The sequence below is a fragment of the Heptranchias perlo genome, chromosome 10, assembly GCF_035084215.1.
Source record: "Heptranchias perlo isolate sHepPer1 chromosome 10, sHepPer1.hap1, whole genome shotgun sequence".
Taxonomy (NCBI): Eukaryota; Metazoa; Chordata; class Chondrichthyes; order Hexanchiformes; family Hexanchidae; genus Heptranchias; species Heptranchias perlo.
The window spans coordinates 41,401,234-41,416,105 of record NC_090334.1 but is presented as its reverse complement, the minus strand read 5'-3'; the positions used below and the strand labels follow the sequence as shown (position 1 = coordinate 41,416,105).

General features: G+C 40.5%; 1 protein-coding gene across 2 annotated transcripts in view; it reads left to right on the top strand.

Moving 5' to 3' along the window:
* daam1a (dishevelled associated activator of morphogenesis 1a) overlaps window positions 1–10,646 on the top strand; it is a 178,348-nt gene extending 167,702 nt beyond the window's left edge. For both annotated transcript variants that reach the window (XM_067991525.1, XM_067991524.1), the window contains 2 exons: window positions 515–685; window positions 8,676–10,646. In XM_067991525.1, coding sequence (XP_067847626.1) covers window positions 515–685; window positions 8,676–8,882 — 378 coding nt within the window. In that variant the 3' untranslated portion in view covers window positions 8,883–10,646. The remainder of the gene's footprint in view (window positions 1–514; window positions 686–8,675) is intronic.
* The last annotated feature ends 4,226 nt before the right edge of the window (window positions 10,647–14,872 follow it).

The window sequence follows — 14,872 nt, the reverse complement described above, 5'->3', positions numbered from 1 at the left end:
AGCAGAGTGGAATTGAGAGAGGTTTGGGATTGATGCAAGGGAAGATGAAATCCTAACATAACTTAAAAATGAAGATGAGGAAGGAATTTCCAGAGTTTCAAAAATGTCTCTTGTTCCAAAAATGTGTCTGTATATCAGTCTCAAAGAAATCTATCTCACTGTTAGTTCACAAAATTTGCAATTTATCCAATTAGAAAGAGATTCATAATAGATATCTTCAGAAGAGATAATTGCATCCTGTATTAGTAGTTGGTACTTGGCCAAGTGAATCAGATTGCAGGTTATATATATTTGAGCTGAAAACTGTGAGGAATGGGAAGATATGGGGTTTTTTTGTCACAAAATGTGAGAATTTTCTGAGACTGAAAATGGATCAATCAATAGCTGTACCGTTTGACCGGTGTTATATACTGGAAATTATTATTGGGCTAAAACTGTGTTCTTACTGTGGTGTTACAAATGTATATTGATCTGTAAACAAATTTCTGTTTACCTCTTCCTGCCCCCCTCCCAGTTTAATAAAGCAGTAAAGCACTTTGGAGAAGAAACCGGCAAAATACAGCCTGATGAATTCTTTGGGATTTTTGATCAGTTCCTCCAAGCCTTCGCAGAGGCCAGACAGGAAAATGAAAACATGAGGAGGAGAAAAGAGGAGGAGGAACGAAGAGCAAAAATGGAAGCACAGGTCAGATGACATGAATTTCATAGGAACATGAAAACTCCAGTGTGCAAGCTGTAGAATTTCCATATCCTTTATCCATTTCAGCCATTGCTGTTGCTTTTCATCTTTTTGTAACAAATGGTCAAATAATAGCCAATTTGCACAAGTATAGCTTTCAGCAGAATAAATTGGTTTTGTTTGATTTTTATATTTGGAAATAATTGGCAGGTATTAGCAGGAGTGAACAAGAATTATTTCAAGTTCTATGTGGTTTTTATTAACTGTCTCTTTGAATTGATCTGGATATTCCCCATGGATTGATTTGTAATGTCTTGCTCTTCATTCCAGGTCATTGCATTCAAAGTGTTGCTAAAGCAATTACCAGGCTTCAGAGCCCTGAAAAATAGTCCATTCAGAGAGAATAGGGCGCAAAGATTTGAGTCATTTCCTCCAAGTATATTTGTCCCTTCCTTGCTTATTGTTCATGAAGTGTGAACTGACTTGGCTTAGTTTAGGATGTAACATGGATAGACTGGAGAAGCTGGGGTTGTTCTCCTTGGAACAGAGATGGTTGCGAGGAGATTTGATAGAGGTATTCAAAATCATGAAGGGTCTAGATAGAAACTGTTCTCGTTGGCGGAAGGGTCAAAAGCCAGAGGACATACGTACAAGGTGATTGGCAAAAGAAACAAATATGACATGAGAGAAAACTTCTTTATACAGCGAGTGTTTAGGATCTGGAATGCACTGCCAGAGTGGGTGGTGGAGGCAGATTCAATCACGGCCTTCAAAATGGAACTAGATAAGTACTTGAAAGGAAAAAATTTGCATGGCTAAGGGGATAGGGCGGGGGAGTGGGACTAGCTAGATTACTCTTGCATAGAGCCGGCATGGACTCGATGAGCCGAATGGCCTCCTTCCGTTCTGTAACCTTTCTATGATTTAAGTCCAGGAGATCCTTTGCAGATTTCTAGCACAACAGCACTATGTGGGATCCTTCTCCCTACATGTTTATTTCTTGCTTTTGTAACCAATAACAAGTTGTATGCTACCAGTCTTGTGGATGCATTTCTTTATTCATGCATGGCTTGGAGTGTTCCTTGTTCTAGTTGTTCTGTACCCACATTACTTTTTACAAATTCATTTGCACATGTAGTGTTAGCAATGAGAGAGCCTTTTAAATCAATGTAATAATGGGATCCATTGGGGAAAAAAGCAAAAAGGATGCATAATTGCGAGAACACCACGGGCATTAACAGATTGGATGAATAGATCTACAAGAAATACTTATTACTCCTTCCAATTAATGCTAGTATTTCATAAAGCATTTATATGGTGAGAGAGGACATTATGAAGAGTTGGTACAGTGCTTCCAAAATGCCATCACGTTTGCCGAAAGGTTTGACTTTCTTAAAAAAAAAAGCAAGAAAACTCCTGTTAGAAGTTGTCTCAAAGCCAGACATTTTCAAATTATTGCAATTCTGATGCAATTCAGATCTTTCTGAATTCAGAATATTGTAGATCTATTATGGAGCTCATTCTTATTCATTGTAACAAAAGAAACCTGATGATCTTAGACAAGTGGATTTTGTACCTGAGGATCATTTTGACCCCCAAATATGGATATGAAATGAATTATTCAATCGCATTCTTCACAGCTGATACTGGTTTGGCATTTGTGGGTTGGTTGTAGTTTTTTTTTAGTTTGCTCATTTGCTTTGTTGAGTTAAAGATCCTTATTAATAAAGACAAGGCCTGGGTTTTGTCTTGGCGCTGTGAAGAGAGCGGGGAGGAGGATTTTTGGACGAGAAACCCAGAAGTATGGGATTCCCGGACATCCGGAAGAATTTAACTGCAGAATGTCTTTTAAATTTTCTCAGCCAGTTTCCCGCGCGACAGCCAGCCAGATTAATAGGCTGTCGGGTGGGAAAACGGCCGGGCCGCGGGTGCCAGGCAAGTCTGACGTTGCGGGTGGGGATGGGGGGAGGTGGGCGGACATCCGGGAGCTGAGGGTGGGAAGATCGGACATGCAGTGGGAGGGTCGGAGACACCGGGGAGGGGTCGGATATCGGGGGCGTCGGCTAATTGCAGGGTCCGATCGCAGTAGGTAAGCTTCAGGCCCACAAGCAGTGCAGTAACGGCACACACCTGACAATCTGGCCCTTTTTGCCTCCTCTTACCTGGCGAGAATCACAAGCCCCGGGAATCCTGGCCTCCATGAGATAACAATAAAAAAGCTGTTAAAACGGAGGCACGCAGCCTCCTTAAAAGATTTCAGTGACCGACCCGCCTCCTGAGAACAGATTGGTCGCATTGGTGGGAGGATTGGATGCAGGTTGGGGTCAGGGTTTGAGATTTTTTACAATTTTTAGCTCCTACCCGGCCTTTGGAGTTAAAATTCCCCCCAAGGCATTCCAACTTTAAAGTTGGCTTCAGCCATCATCTTTGACAGGTTATAAGTAAAGGCATATATAAGAGATACACTAGTAACAAGTAGTATCAAGCACGTAACTCACAGAATCGTAGAATGGTTACGGTACAGAGGAGGCCATTCGGCCCATCGAGCCAGTGCCGGCTCTTTGAAAGAGCAATCCAGTTAGGCCCATTCCCCCACTCGTTCCCTGTAGCCCTTCAAATTTTTTCTCTTCAAGTATTTATCCAATTCCTTTTTGAAAGCCATGATTGAATCTGCTTCCACCACCCTTTCAGGTAGTGCATTCCAGATCATAACTGCTCACTGCGCAAAAAAGATTTTCCTCATGTTGCCTTTGGTTCTTTTGCCAATTGCCTTAAATCTGTGTCCTCTGGTTCTCGACCCTTCCGCCAGTGTTAACAGTTTCTCTTTATTTACTTTATCTAAAACCTTCATGATTTTGAACACTGCTATCAAATCTCCTCTTCGCCTTCTCTGCCCTAAGGAGAACAATCCCAGCTTCTCCGGTCTATCCACGTAGCTGAAGTCCCTCGTCCCTGGAACTATTCTGGTAAAATCTTTTCTGCACCCTCTCTAAGGCCTTCACATCCTTCCTAAAGTGCAGTGCCCAGAATTGGACACAATACTCCAGCTGTGGCCAAACCAGTGTTTTATAAAGGTTCAACATAACTTCCTTGCTTTTGTATTCTATGCCTCTATTTATAAAGCCCAGGATCCCTTTTGCTTTTTTAACTGCTTTCTCAACTAGTCCTGTCACATTTAAAGATTTGTGCACATATACCCCGAGGTCCATCTGTTCCTGCACCCCCTTTAGAATTGTACCATTTCGTTTATATTGCCTCTCCTCGTTCTTCCTGCCAAAATGTATCACTTCGCACTTCTCTGCATTAAATTCCATCTTTTTTATTTTTTATTCGTTCATGGGATGTGGACGCGCTGGTGAGGCCGGCATTTATTGCCCATCCCTAATTGCCCTTGAGATGGTGGTGGTAGTGAGCTGCCTTCTTGAACCACTGCAGTCCGTGCGGTGAAGGTTCTCCCACAGTGCTGTTAGGAAGGGAGTTCCAAGATTTTGACCCAGCGACGATGAAGGAACGCAGATATATTTCCAAGTCGGGATGGTGTGTGACTTGGAGGGGAACGTGCAGGTGGTGTTGTTCCCACGTGCCTGCTGCTCTTGTCCTTCTAGATGGTAGAGGTCGCGGGTTTGGGAGGTGCTGTCGAAGAAGCCTTGTCAAGTTGCTGCAGTGCATCCTGTGGATGGTGCACACTGCAGCCACTGTGCGCCGGTGGTGATGGGAGTGAATGTTTAGGGTGGTGGATGGTGTGCCAATCACGCGGGCTGCTTTGTCCTGGATAGTGTCGAGCTTCTTGAGTGTTGTTGGAGCTGCACTCATCCAGGCAAGTGGAGAGTATTCCATCACACTCCTGACGTGTGCCTTTATAGATGGTGGAAGGGCTTTGGGGAGTCAGGAGGTGAGTCACTCGCCACAGAATACCCAACCTCTGACCTGCTCTTGTAGCCACAGTATTTATATGGCTGGTCCAGTTAAGTTTCTGGTCAATGGTGACCCCTAGGATGTTGATGGTGGGGGATTTGGTGAAGGTAATGCCGTTGAATGTCAAGGGGAGGTAGTTAGACTCTTTCTTGTTGGAGATGGTTGTTGTCTGGCACGAATGTTACTTGCCACTTATGAGCCCAAGCCTGGATGTTGTCCAGGTCTTGCTGCATGCGGGCTTGAACTGCTTCATTATTTGAGGGGTTGCGAATGGAACTGAACACTGTGCAATCATCAGTGAACGTCCCCATTTCTGACCTTATGATGGAGGGAAGGTCATTGATGAACCAGGTGAAGATGGTTGGGCCTCGGACACTGCCCTGAGGAACTCCTGCAGCAATGTCCTGGGGCTGAGATGACTGGCCTCCAACAACCACTACCATCTTCCTTTGTGCTAGGTATGACTCCAGCCACTGGAGAGTTTTCCCCCTGATTCCCATTGACTTCAGTTTTACTAGGGCTCCTTGGTGCCACACTCGGTCAAATGCTGCCTTAATGTCAAGGGCAGTCACTTTGACCTCACTTCTGGAATTCAGCTCTTTTGTCCAGAGGACTGGAGAATTGCAAATGTTACACCCTTGTTCTACCAGCCCGTCTATGCCTCTTGAAGTCTATTACTATCCTCCTTACTGTTTACAACACTTCCAAGTTTTGTGTCATGTGCAAATTTTGAAATTGTGCCCTGTACACCCAAGTCCAAGTCATGAATATATATCAAAAAAAGCAGTGGTCCTAGTACCGACACCTGGAGAACACCACTGTATATCTTCCTCCAGTCTGAAAAACAATCGTTCACCACTACTCTGTTTCCAGTCACTTAATCAATTTTGTATCCATGCTGCCACAGCCCCTTTTATTCCATGGGCTTTAATTTTGCTGACAAGCCTATTATGTGGCACTTTATCAAACGCCTTTTGAAAGTCCTTTTACACAACATCAACCGCAATGCCCTCATCAACCCTCTCTATCACCTCATCAAAAAAACTCAATCAAGTTTGTTAAACATGATTTGCCTTTAACAAATCCGTGCTGGCTTTCCTTTATTAATTCACATTTGTCCAAGTGACTCTTAATTTTGTCTCAGATTATTGTTTCTAAAAGCGTCCCCACCACCGTTTATCTTTACACCCTTTTTTTGAACATTTGCAATTCTCTAGTCCTCTGGCAACACCACCTCTAAGGATGATTGGAAGATTATGGCCAGTATCTCCACAATTTTCACCTTTACTTTCCTCAGCAACCTAGTATGCATCCCATCTGGACCGGATGACTTATCTACTTTAAGTACAGCCAGCCTTTCTAGTACCTCCTCTTTATCAATTTTTAACCCATCCAGTTTCTCAACTACCTCCTTTTATGTGACTTTGGCAGCACCTTATTCCTTGATGAAGACTGATGCAAAGTTTAGTACCACAGCATGCCCTCTGCCTCCATGCGTAGATCTCCTTTTTGGACCCTAATCGGCCGCACCCCTCCTCTTACTACCCGTTCACTATTTATATGCCTATAGAAGATGTTTGGATTAGTTGCCAGTCTATTCTCATACTCTCTTTGCCCCTCTTATTTCCTTTTTCACTTCTCACTTTCTATATTCAGCCTGATTCTCACTTGTATTATCAACCTGATATCTGTCATACACCCCCTTTTTCTGCATCATCTTATTTTCCACCTCTTTCGTCATCCAGGGCGCTCTGGCTTTGGTTGCCCTACCTTTCCCCTCTGTGGGAATGTACCTAGACAGTACCCAAACTATCTCCTATTTAAAGGCCGTCCATTGTTCGATGACAGTTTTGCCTGCCAATCTTTGATTCCAATTTACTCGGGCCAGATCCATTCTCAACTCACTGAAATTGGCCCTCCTCCAATTAAGTATTTTTAATCTAGATTGCTCCTGTCTTTTTCCATAATTAAACTAAACCTTATAATACTATGATCATTGTTCCCTAAATGGTCCTGCACTGACATTTGCTCCACTTGACCCACTTCATTCCCCTGAACTAGATCCAGCGATGCCTCCTTCCTCATTGGGCTGGAAACATACTGAGAAAGAAAGTTGTCCTGAACACAATTCAGAAATTCCTTCCTTTCTTTGCCCTTTACACTATTACTATCCCAGTCTATATTAGGATAGTTGAAGTCCCCCATTATCACTACTTTATAGTTCTTGCACCTCTAATTTCCCTGCAAATTTGCTCCTCTATATCCTTTCCACTAGTTGGTGGCCTATAGAATACACCCAGTAGTGTAATGACACCTCTATTGTTTCATAACTCTAACCAAATAGATTCTGTCTTTGACTCCTCAAGGACATCCTTTCTCTCCAGCGTTGCAATATTCTCAAATAATACAGCCATCCACCCCCTGCTTTTTTCCCTTCCCTATCTTTCCTACATGTCTTGGAATATTTAGTACCCAATCCTGCGCTTTTTTAAGCCAGGTCTCTGTTATTGCCACTACATCAGATTCCCATATGGCTATTTGCGCCTGCAGCTCACCAACCTTACTTACCATGCTTCATGCGTTTACACCTTACTACCTTTTGAGGTCCTGCTTTTTAACTTCCTCCCTAGCTCCTGAAATTCTGACTGCAGGACCTCTCATCCCTTTTCTTTCCTATTTCGTTGGTACCCACATGGACCACGACTTCTGGCTGTTCCCCTTCTTCCCCCCCACCCCCCTGCAGAATATTCTGCACCTTCTCTGTGATGTCCTTTACCCTAGCACCAGGAAGGCAACACACGATGCGGGACTCACGTCGGTGGTCACAGAACCGCCTGTCTGACCTCCTGACTATCGAATCCTCTTTCACTACTGCATTTCTACATGTCATTGTGCTCCCCTGTGCCATCCTTTGTCCCATGGTGCCATGCTCAGGACTGCACTGCTTTGAGGTGCCGTCACCCCCGCTTGTATTGAATGCTGAATACCGGTTTGAGAGTGGCACACACCCAGAAGATTCCTGCACTGCCTGCTTCTTTCTACCCTTTTCAGGTGGCCACCCACTTGCTATCCTGAACACTCTGTAGCTGTGAGGTGACCACCTCCTGGAATGTACGACTCAGGAAACCTTCAGCTTCTCTTATGCTCTGCAGTGACTCCAGCTGCCCCTCAAGCTCAGAAACCCTCAGCTTGAGCTCGAGCAACTGGAGGCATTTCCTGCATATTTGGCCCTCTAGGACACATGTAGGGTCCTGAAGCTCTCACATGGTGCAGGAATTGCAGGCAACGGGTCTCGGCTACCTGTCCATTATGTTTAGAAATGTTTTTTTCTGAACTCTCTCTCTTTAGTTACTCTATTAATTTACTTACTGTTTACTTACCCCGATTAATCTACCCTTTTATTCTGGCTCTCTCTGAGCTCCTCCTCTCTGTTTACTGTGATGCCACTCTCTCCATTCTTAGTGAATGGAGATCTCGCCACTGCTCCTCTTGTTTTCCCTGGTCTGCGCTCTCTGACCACTTATTGAGTTATTTCTGGTTAGTGGAGATACTTTTCATATCATTGGCTGTTAAATATTTATACACTCTTATTTTTCCCCAACTTGTCTTTTAATATCTCTTTTGGTAGATTCCTATCACCCAATAAAAATTGGTGATGTCACATTGTCATCATGTACTGTATCAATAGCAATTTTATTATAATAGGAAACGTAATGGCTAACGGTAAAGATCTTTTACAGATAATCTAGATTTTACATTGTCCTTGATTGGATATTTGTTCATACAGGAGCTAAAATATAACTGTAATTAAACTAAGCAGGTTTGCTCATTGGATCTCCTAGATCAACACTTCAACACATAACATGAAGTCTTCTGCCCCTCCTCCATTTCTACGAATTGTGGTTGTGGAGGCAAAGTGATTCTAATATTTTTTGAAGCTTTTTTTTTAAGTAAGAACGTGGCTTAGCAGCAAATTCTGCAATTTGTACTACGTGTGTGTATAATATATTGAACATGGTCTTACTCCTCCAGTTGAAACAATTGACTGCTTTCACAAGAAGTTCTTTTTTCTTTTTTTTAGCTTAAAGAACAACGAGAAAGAGAACGCAAAGCAAAAAAGGCAAAAGAAGGTAGTGAGGAGGGAGGAGAATTTGATGACCTGGTTTCAGCTCTACGTTCAGGAGAAGTTTTTGATAAAGATTTCAAGCTAAAGCGCAACCGGAAGCGTGTCACCAGCCAAGTGACAGATGGTAGCCGAGAACGACCGGTCACAAAGCTCAACTATTAAGCCCTCACCTGTAGTGCAGAATTATGGCTGTAGCAGCTGGCTTACGCGTTACTGTCCTATTGTGATTATACTGACCGATTATACTGCCTATTGGCCCTATTAATGGCTGCTGCTCTTCATAGCGGGCTCCTTTTCCTCTTTGTAGCTGGGTTTTGCATGCACCACTGTTAATATAAGAAAAGTTTGTTTATGTGGTGCTGAAGCACAGAAAACACTGAAGCATTCCTAGGATTCACACAACTGATGAGTAGAACTTGGTTTTCATGATTTCATAATAAAAATATACTCTTCCACAAATGTTCCACTGCATAAGCATTGCATCCAAACTGAATGAGAAATTAAGTGACCTAATGGACTAAAGATGGTGCTGATGCAATTCAGAGATTTATGGAGCTGATGATTACTTGGATTTGAATCTGAAGTGGCTGAAGCATGCTGGGAAGACCATATAGACTTAAATAAGTGGAGTATAAAAGGAACAATTAAAGTGTGTATTGCTGAAGACCCTCTAACATCTGTGGCTTTTGACCTGGTTCCAAGGAATTGCGTAATTTCCCTTGATCATTTTTTAAAAACAATTCTTAGTTGGGAAATGTTTTATTTTAAACACTGTTTTCTCAAACTATTTTCTGACTGAAAACGAGTGTGATCATGGGAATATGTTTATAGTACCTTGGTGATATCCAGATTTCCTTTGCTTTTATAAAAACATTCCATAATTAATGTGGATGATAGTAAGGGTTCTCTGAAGGGACAATGAAAATGTTGAACCTTTTTCTTGCTGCTGGCAGCTCTACAGCAGGACCATAACCAGACACAAAATATAATTGAAGTGGTTCTTGTCAGTTATATTGGTTTGGGGGGATGTGGGTAAAAGTAGAGAATTTTGTTTCAAAGAAGAAAAAAAAGTGTGTGTGCTTGAAACTTGAATAAGAAATGACTTTCATAACCTCGTATCTAACAGTAACTCACAACTGCAGTCTGAAAATGGCTATTGTAAAAAGGACAGTGTGAATAATTCAGGACAATCGAACTCTATAGCCTATTTATATTTGGACATATTTGGGAAGAGGTTTCAGACATTATATATATTCAAGTACTGTAACAAAAATTATTCAAATTTTCTAGCCAAATCATAAGGTATTAATTTGGTAGCAACTGATGAAGAGCCTTTCTTTTCACTGTACAGTGACTTGATCCCTTAACCAAAGTGCCTGCAAACAGGTTTGTGTTTATGAACAGGGCTCGTTTTGTTTTAAAACTGTTTGGACACTGTGCAGTTTAAACTATTGGCTAGGGGACATAAGTGTTCTGATTGGTCCTGTAAAGAGTGAGAACACTATAAAAGCTTAGGTCTGATTGGTGTGTGTGTGTGTGTGTGTGTGTGTATGTATGTATGTATACATGTATGTGCACATGAGTGCACATCCTGTCCTTCCTGATAGACTTTGATAAACCCATTTTGCTTTCCTTTCCAAAATGGAAGTGTGTAAGCAGTTCCATGTGCCACTGTTATAAAGTGTTTTAGACTGGTGCTGGTTCAGGTAGAAGCTCATTTGTTTCTTGGGTTCATTTGACAATTTTTTTAAACAATGCCAAAAATGGTTATGATATTTGTAAACAGGAATGTACACTAAGGATCTCATTTGTTTGGTAATTTAGTGGGATGTCATTAATAATGTGAGCAGTCACAAATGCCATGTACCTTTTTGACTTGTAAGATCCTAATGGTAAAATGCAATAAAGAAAAGTAGTTGAACAGTTGTATTGTGTATCCTGTCTAAAGATGGTGGATATTGCAGAAAGCATATGAAGTGTATCAGCTACTAAATGCTCTTAAATTTCCAATGCTGGAAACTTAGGACCTTGACATTTAATAGTACAAGAATGGTTTAATGCCGCATACACGTTGGATGTATTCATTATTGCTGTTTAGTTGTGGGCTAGTAAGAAATTAGACATTTTTATAACTTTTTTTAATGAAGTATTCTGGGTACAAATCTTACCTGAGATTTGTGAATGAGATTTTGTTTTGTGTTAAATATATATTCTTCATTTTCAGAATTTCAAAAAAGAACATGTCATCTTGGTTTTGTGCTGTGCAGTAACCTAATGTTGATAAGCTGACCTCATCAAATATTGGATAAACTGCAGTTAATAATATCACCAGGCAGTCATTCAGGCATTTTAATGCTACTTGCAAACTTTAATCAAAATCCTACTTCAAGACCTTACTACCTGGTGATATATTTAATATATTAAGTATTTTAAGATTAAATTCTGAGATGAACAGATTTGGTAACTAATTTCTGTTATGGCTGTGTGATTTTGAATAAAGGATATTGTGGTGTATATTGACAAATTGAATCCTGATCACACTATCCCATCCATATCCTCCTGTAAACAAGTGCATGATTACATTATAACATGTAAATACAGATAACAGAATAGAATGCAGTAAACTTAAATGAGCACTAATGACAATTTTAACCATTTCCACATCTACATGGCCAAACATTGCTATTAATTCTGATTGAAAATAGTTATGAAATTTAAGAAATGTAAATAAAAGCCAATAGCTTGAAATAAGTACATTTTTAAAAAATGGAAAATATCTTTAAGCTATGGAGAGCACTTTTTGTGTGCATATTGATAGATTAATTCAGTTTGACAGATTTGGGGAAGCCCAGAGGATATGCATTTAAACTACGCAAAAGTAGGACTAGAAATGGCGTTAGTTGGTTCTTCTTTTACCAGAGAATAATGAGACTCTGAAATACGTTGCCGGCTGGTGCGGTGTGTGCTGACTCTGCACGTCTTGAGAGAGCTGGGACAGAGATCACATAAAAGGTAAGTGAATTAACAGTTAATGTGCACATGGTCAATGTGATCTGGACTGGTTTTGATCGCATGGGGGGGGTGGTCGGAGAGGAATTTTCCAGTTTTTTTTCCCCCCTCTTATTGGGCCTGGGATTTTTTTTCCCCGAGGATTTCAGCAGCAGATGAGCTGAGGCAGGGGAGGAGATGGGCCCTGTTATGGAGGTGGATGTAGGTAGTCTTGGTGATGGAGTGGATATGTGGTCGGAATCTCATCTCGGAGTCAAATAGGACGGCAAGGGTGCAAATGGTCTGCTCAGCCTCAGACTGTGGCCAGGGAGAGGGATGGAGGCTAGGGAACGGAGTTTGTGGCAGGGACCGAATTCAATATTTAGTTCAAGGAAATGTTTGCACATCCAGTACTGGATGTCAGACAAGCAGTGTGACAAATCAGACGAGAAAGGGTTGAGAGAGGTGGTGGTGATGTGGAGCTGGGTGTCGTCAGAGTACATGTGGAATCTGATGTGTTTTCGGATGATGTCGCAGAGGGACAGCATGTAGATGAGAAATTGGAGGGGGCTGAGGATAGATCTTTGGGGGACCCCCAAGTATGTGCCTCAAGGGCCATGAGTAGCTTTGCATGGAACTGCATTCTGTGAATTATTGTCTTGGCACAAGTTAAAAGTAGTAAAATGTTGTCACTGTAAACATCTGGCATCTGAAATGCTCTCACTATGTACATAGACTTTCACTACAGAATTAGTGTAGAGTTGCACTTTTCCACAGTGGCTATCCCACTGATCTTTGTGAAATCTGAAGAATTCAACAAAAATTGCACTTCACATTTTAAGGTAAACTATTATGGATTCTTAATTTTTCATTTATTTGTGCAATGTAAAGAGAACAAATCCTAAAATGTAAGGTTTACAGATGCATGTCCCTTCTTGAATGGCATCCTCCTGTGACACGACCTCCACTTCCTGTTTTCTGCATAAGCATTTCCATACTGCCCTTAAGTTGTCTTTACCCTGTTGACATCATTGATGCTTTAGTCCCAGATTTTTATTCCCAAATTTTAGTTTTAATCTGGTGGGGGACAATGTAGTTCTGACTTTCCATTTTTGTTTCTTATTTTCAAAATTTGTTTAAAAAGTAATGGTTTCACAGCTTACAAGGCCACAAGAAATGTTGAGAATTACCAAACTGCTACTTGACAAAGCCCTTATTCATCGATTTCAATTTTCAACATCTGTTTCAAACATTGTGGACTATTTGACCAATGTTTTAGTTTGTCTTTTTTTCAATCCTAAATCTTTTTTAGTATTAATTTTCATCAAATTTAGTTCACATTCAAAAATTTTATTTAACAGTTTAATGCCCCATTTTAATACAACACAACAGTCACATTACAGTGTTCCCATAAGTGAGATTGCATGATGCTTTATTTGATTTTATTCTCTGGAAAAAAGTTTCAGTAAGTTTAAGAACCTGCCAATATCCAAAGTTTATGATGGCTTGATTTTGAAACTGGTGTAAACTGCTGGTTTCATATCACTGATTAACATATTCTCACAAGTATTTTTATTCCAGATGTAACTTTGTATTGTATTGATATAATACTGATTGTCTTGAAAATATTACCATGAGAGGCTGAAGTACTAACTTCAACAGCAAAAGGTGCATGAGTTCATGCCACTGATCCTTGTCATATTCCTATGGAGCAAGTCATTTAGATGCCAGTCAAGCAACAGAGTTACTGATACTCTTATAAGATCACCATAAGCAGAAAAGAAACTGCAGAAGAAATCTGCACTCAATCTTCATGGTGTTCCCATTTTTACCTCACTAGTCCACATCAACGAGTAAATAAAGGAATTGAATTTGTTTTGAAATTCAGTTGCTTTAAGGGCATGAAAATGATGAACTGTTGTGATTGTAGATGCTCACAGTTTTTTATTTTCTGTTTTGGATGCATTTTCTGGTGCAAAAGAAATGGGGTAGTTAGTGGCCACAAAACTCGGACTCATACAATCGCATATCTATTTTATTAGGTTATGTAACTTAAAATAACTGGGATCTTCCTGAAACTATGATCTGCAGGATGATTTTGAGACTGGTGGTACTGTCACTTCATCGAAACAATTAGCGCGTAGATTTGTAAACAGCAACCCGTGGGGTCTGTGAGGTCATCAGACCTCTGTCCATCTGGGACTTGGGAATGTTGATTGCTGCGAGCACAGCGCCTCGAAAAATTCCAAATGTCTGGGTAGAATCGATCTAATAAAGGGAATTTGTGAATAAACTACCAATTGTTTACATCAACAAAGGTGTAAAGGAGTCTAAGTACAGCCTCCATTCAAATATGACTATGAAAAGAACTAACATAACACATTTTTGCCATTATTGACACTGACGTTCTATTTTCCTCTTAATTCTTCTAAGAACAATGAACAGATCAACACAGACAAAAGTGCAAAGAGGGTTCTTTAATCTGCTGCTTGACTCTGCATTGTGGTACTGAGCACTTAATCCATATTATATCTTTAGTTGGCTTTTGTGCACATCTGGGCTGTGAAGAGTGAAATGAAGTAAATTTTGAATTTTGGAATGCATCCACAACTTTTTAAGTATGCAATTTGTGTAACGGCTAAAGGCTTGGTTTTATTCTAAAATGTTTTCATGTGTCTTCTTTCCTTTTCAAGATGCTTTTATATTTTTACGATTATGGAATCCAGTTGGCCTTTGCTCCCTCTACCCTACCTTCAAGTTAACTTAAATGTATGCATCTCACTGTATATTAACAAACCCACGTGCAAAATGGTATCTGCAGTGAGGTAATAGGAGTAGTATTTTGCTTTTAATTGGTGTGATCTATATGGAAAAGGATTTGACAAACCTTTTTTATTTAATTACAAAGATGTGATGTAAATTGCTTTGAAATACATTTATCATTTGGACATGATGCACTATTCTCCCGACTTAATCAAAAGACTGTATGACATTAAAAACATTATAGTAGTTTACTTCCTGTCCTGGATTTTATACAGATCCAAAATAGGTTTCCATGGTATCCTTAACTCCGTTTGAATTTTATGAATTAACATGGGTTAGGGAGGAGGCTTACACTAAATGAACTGCAGATGGTTTTTACTCCAGCAGTGTACTTGATTTGA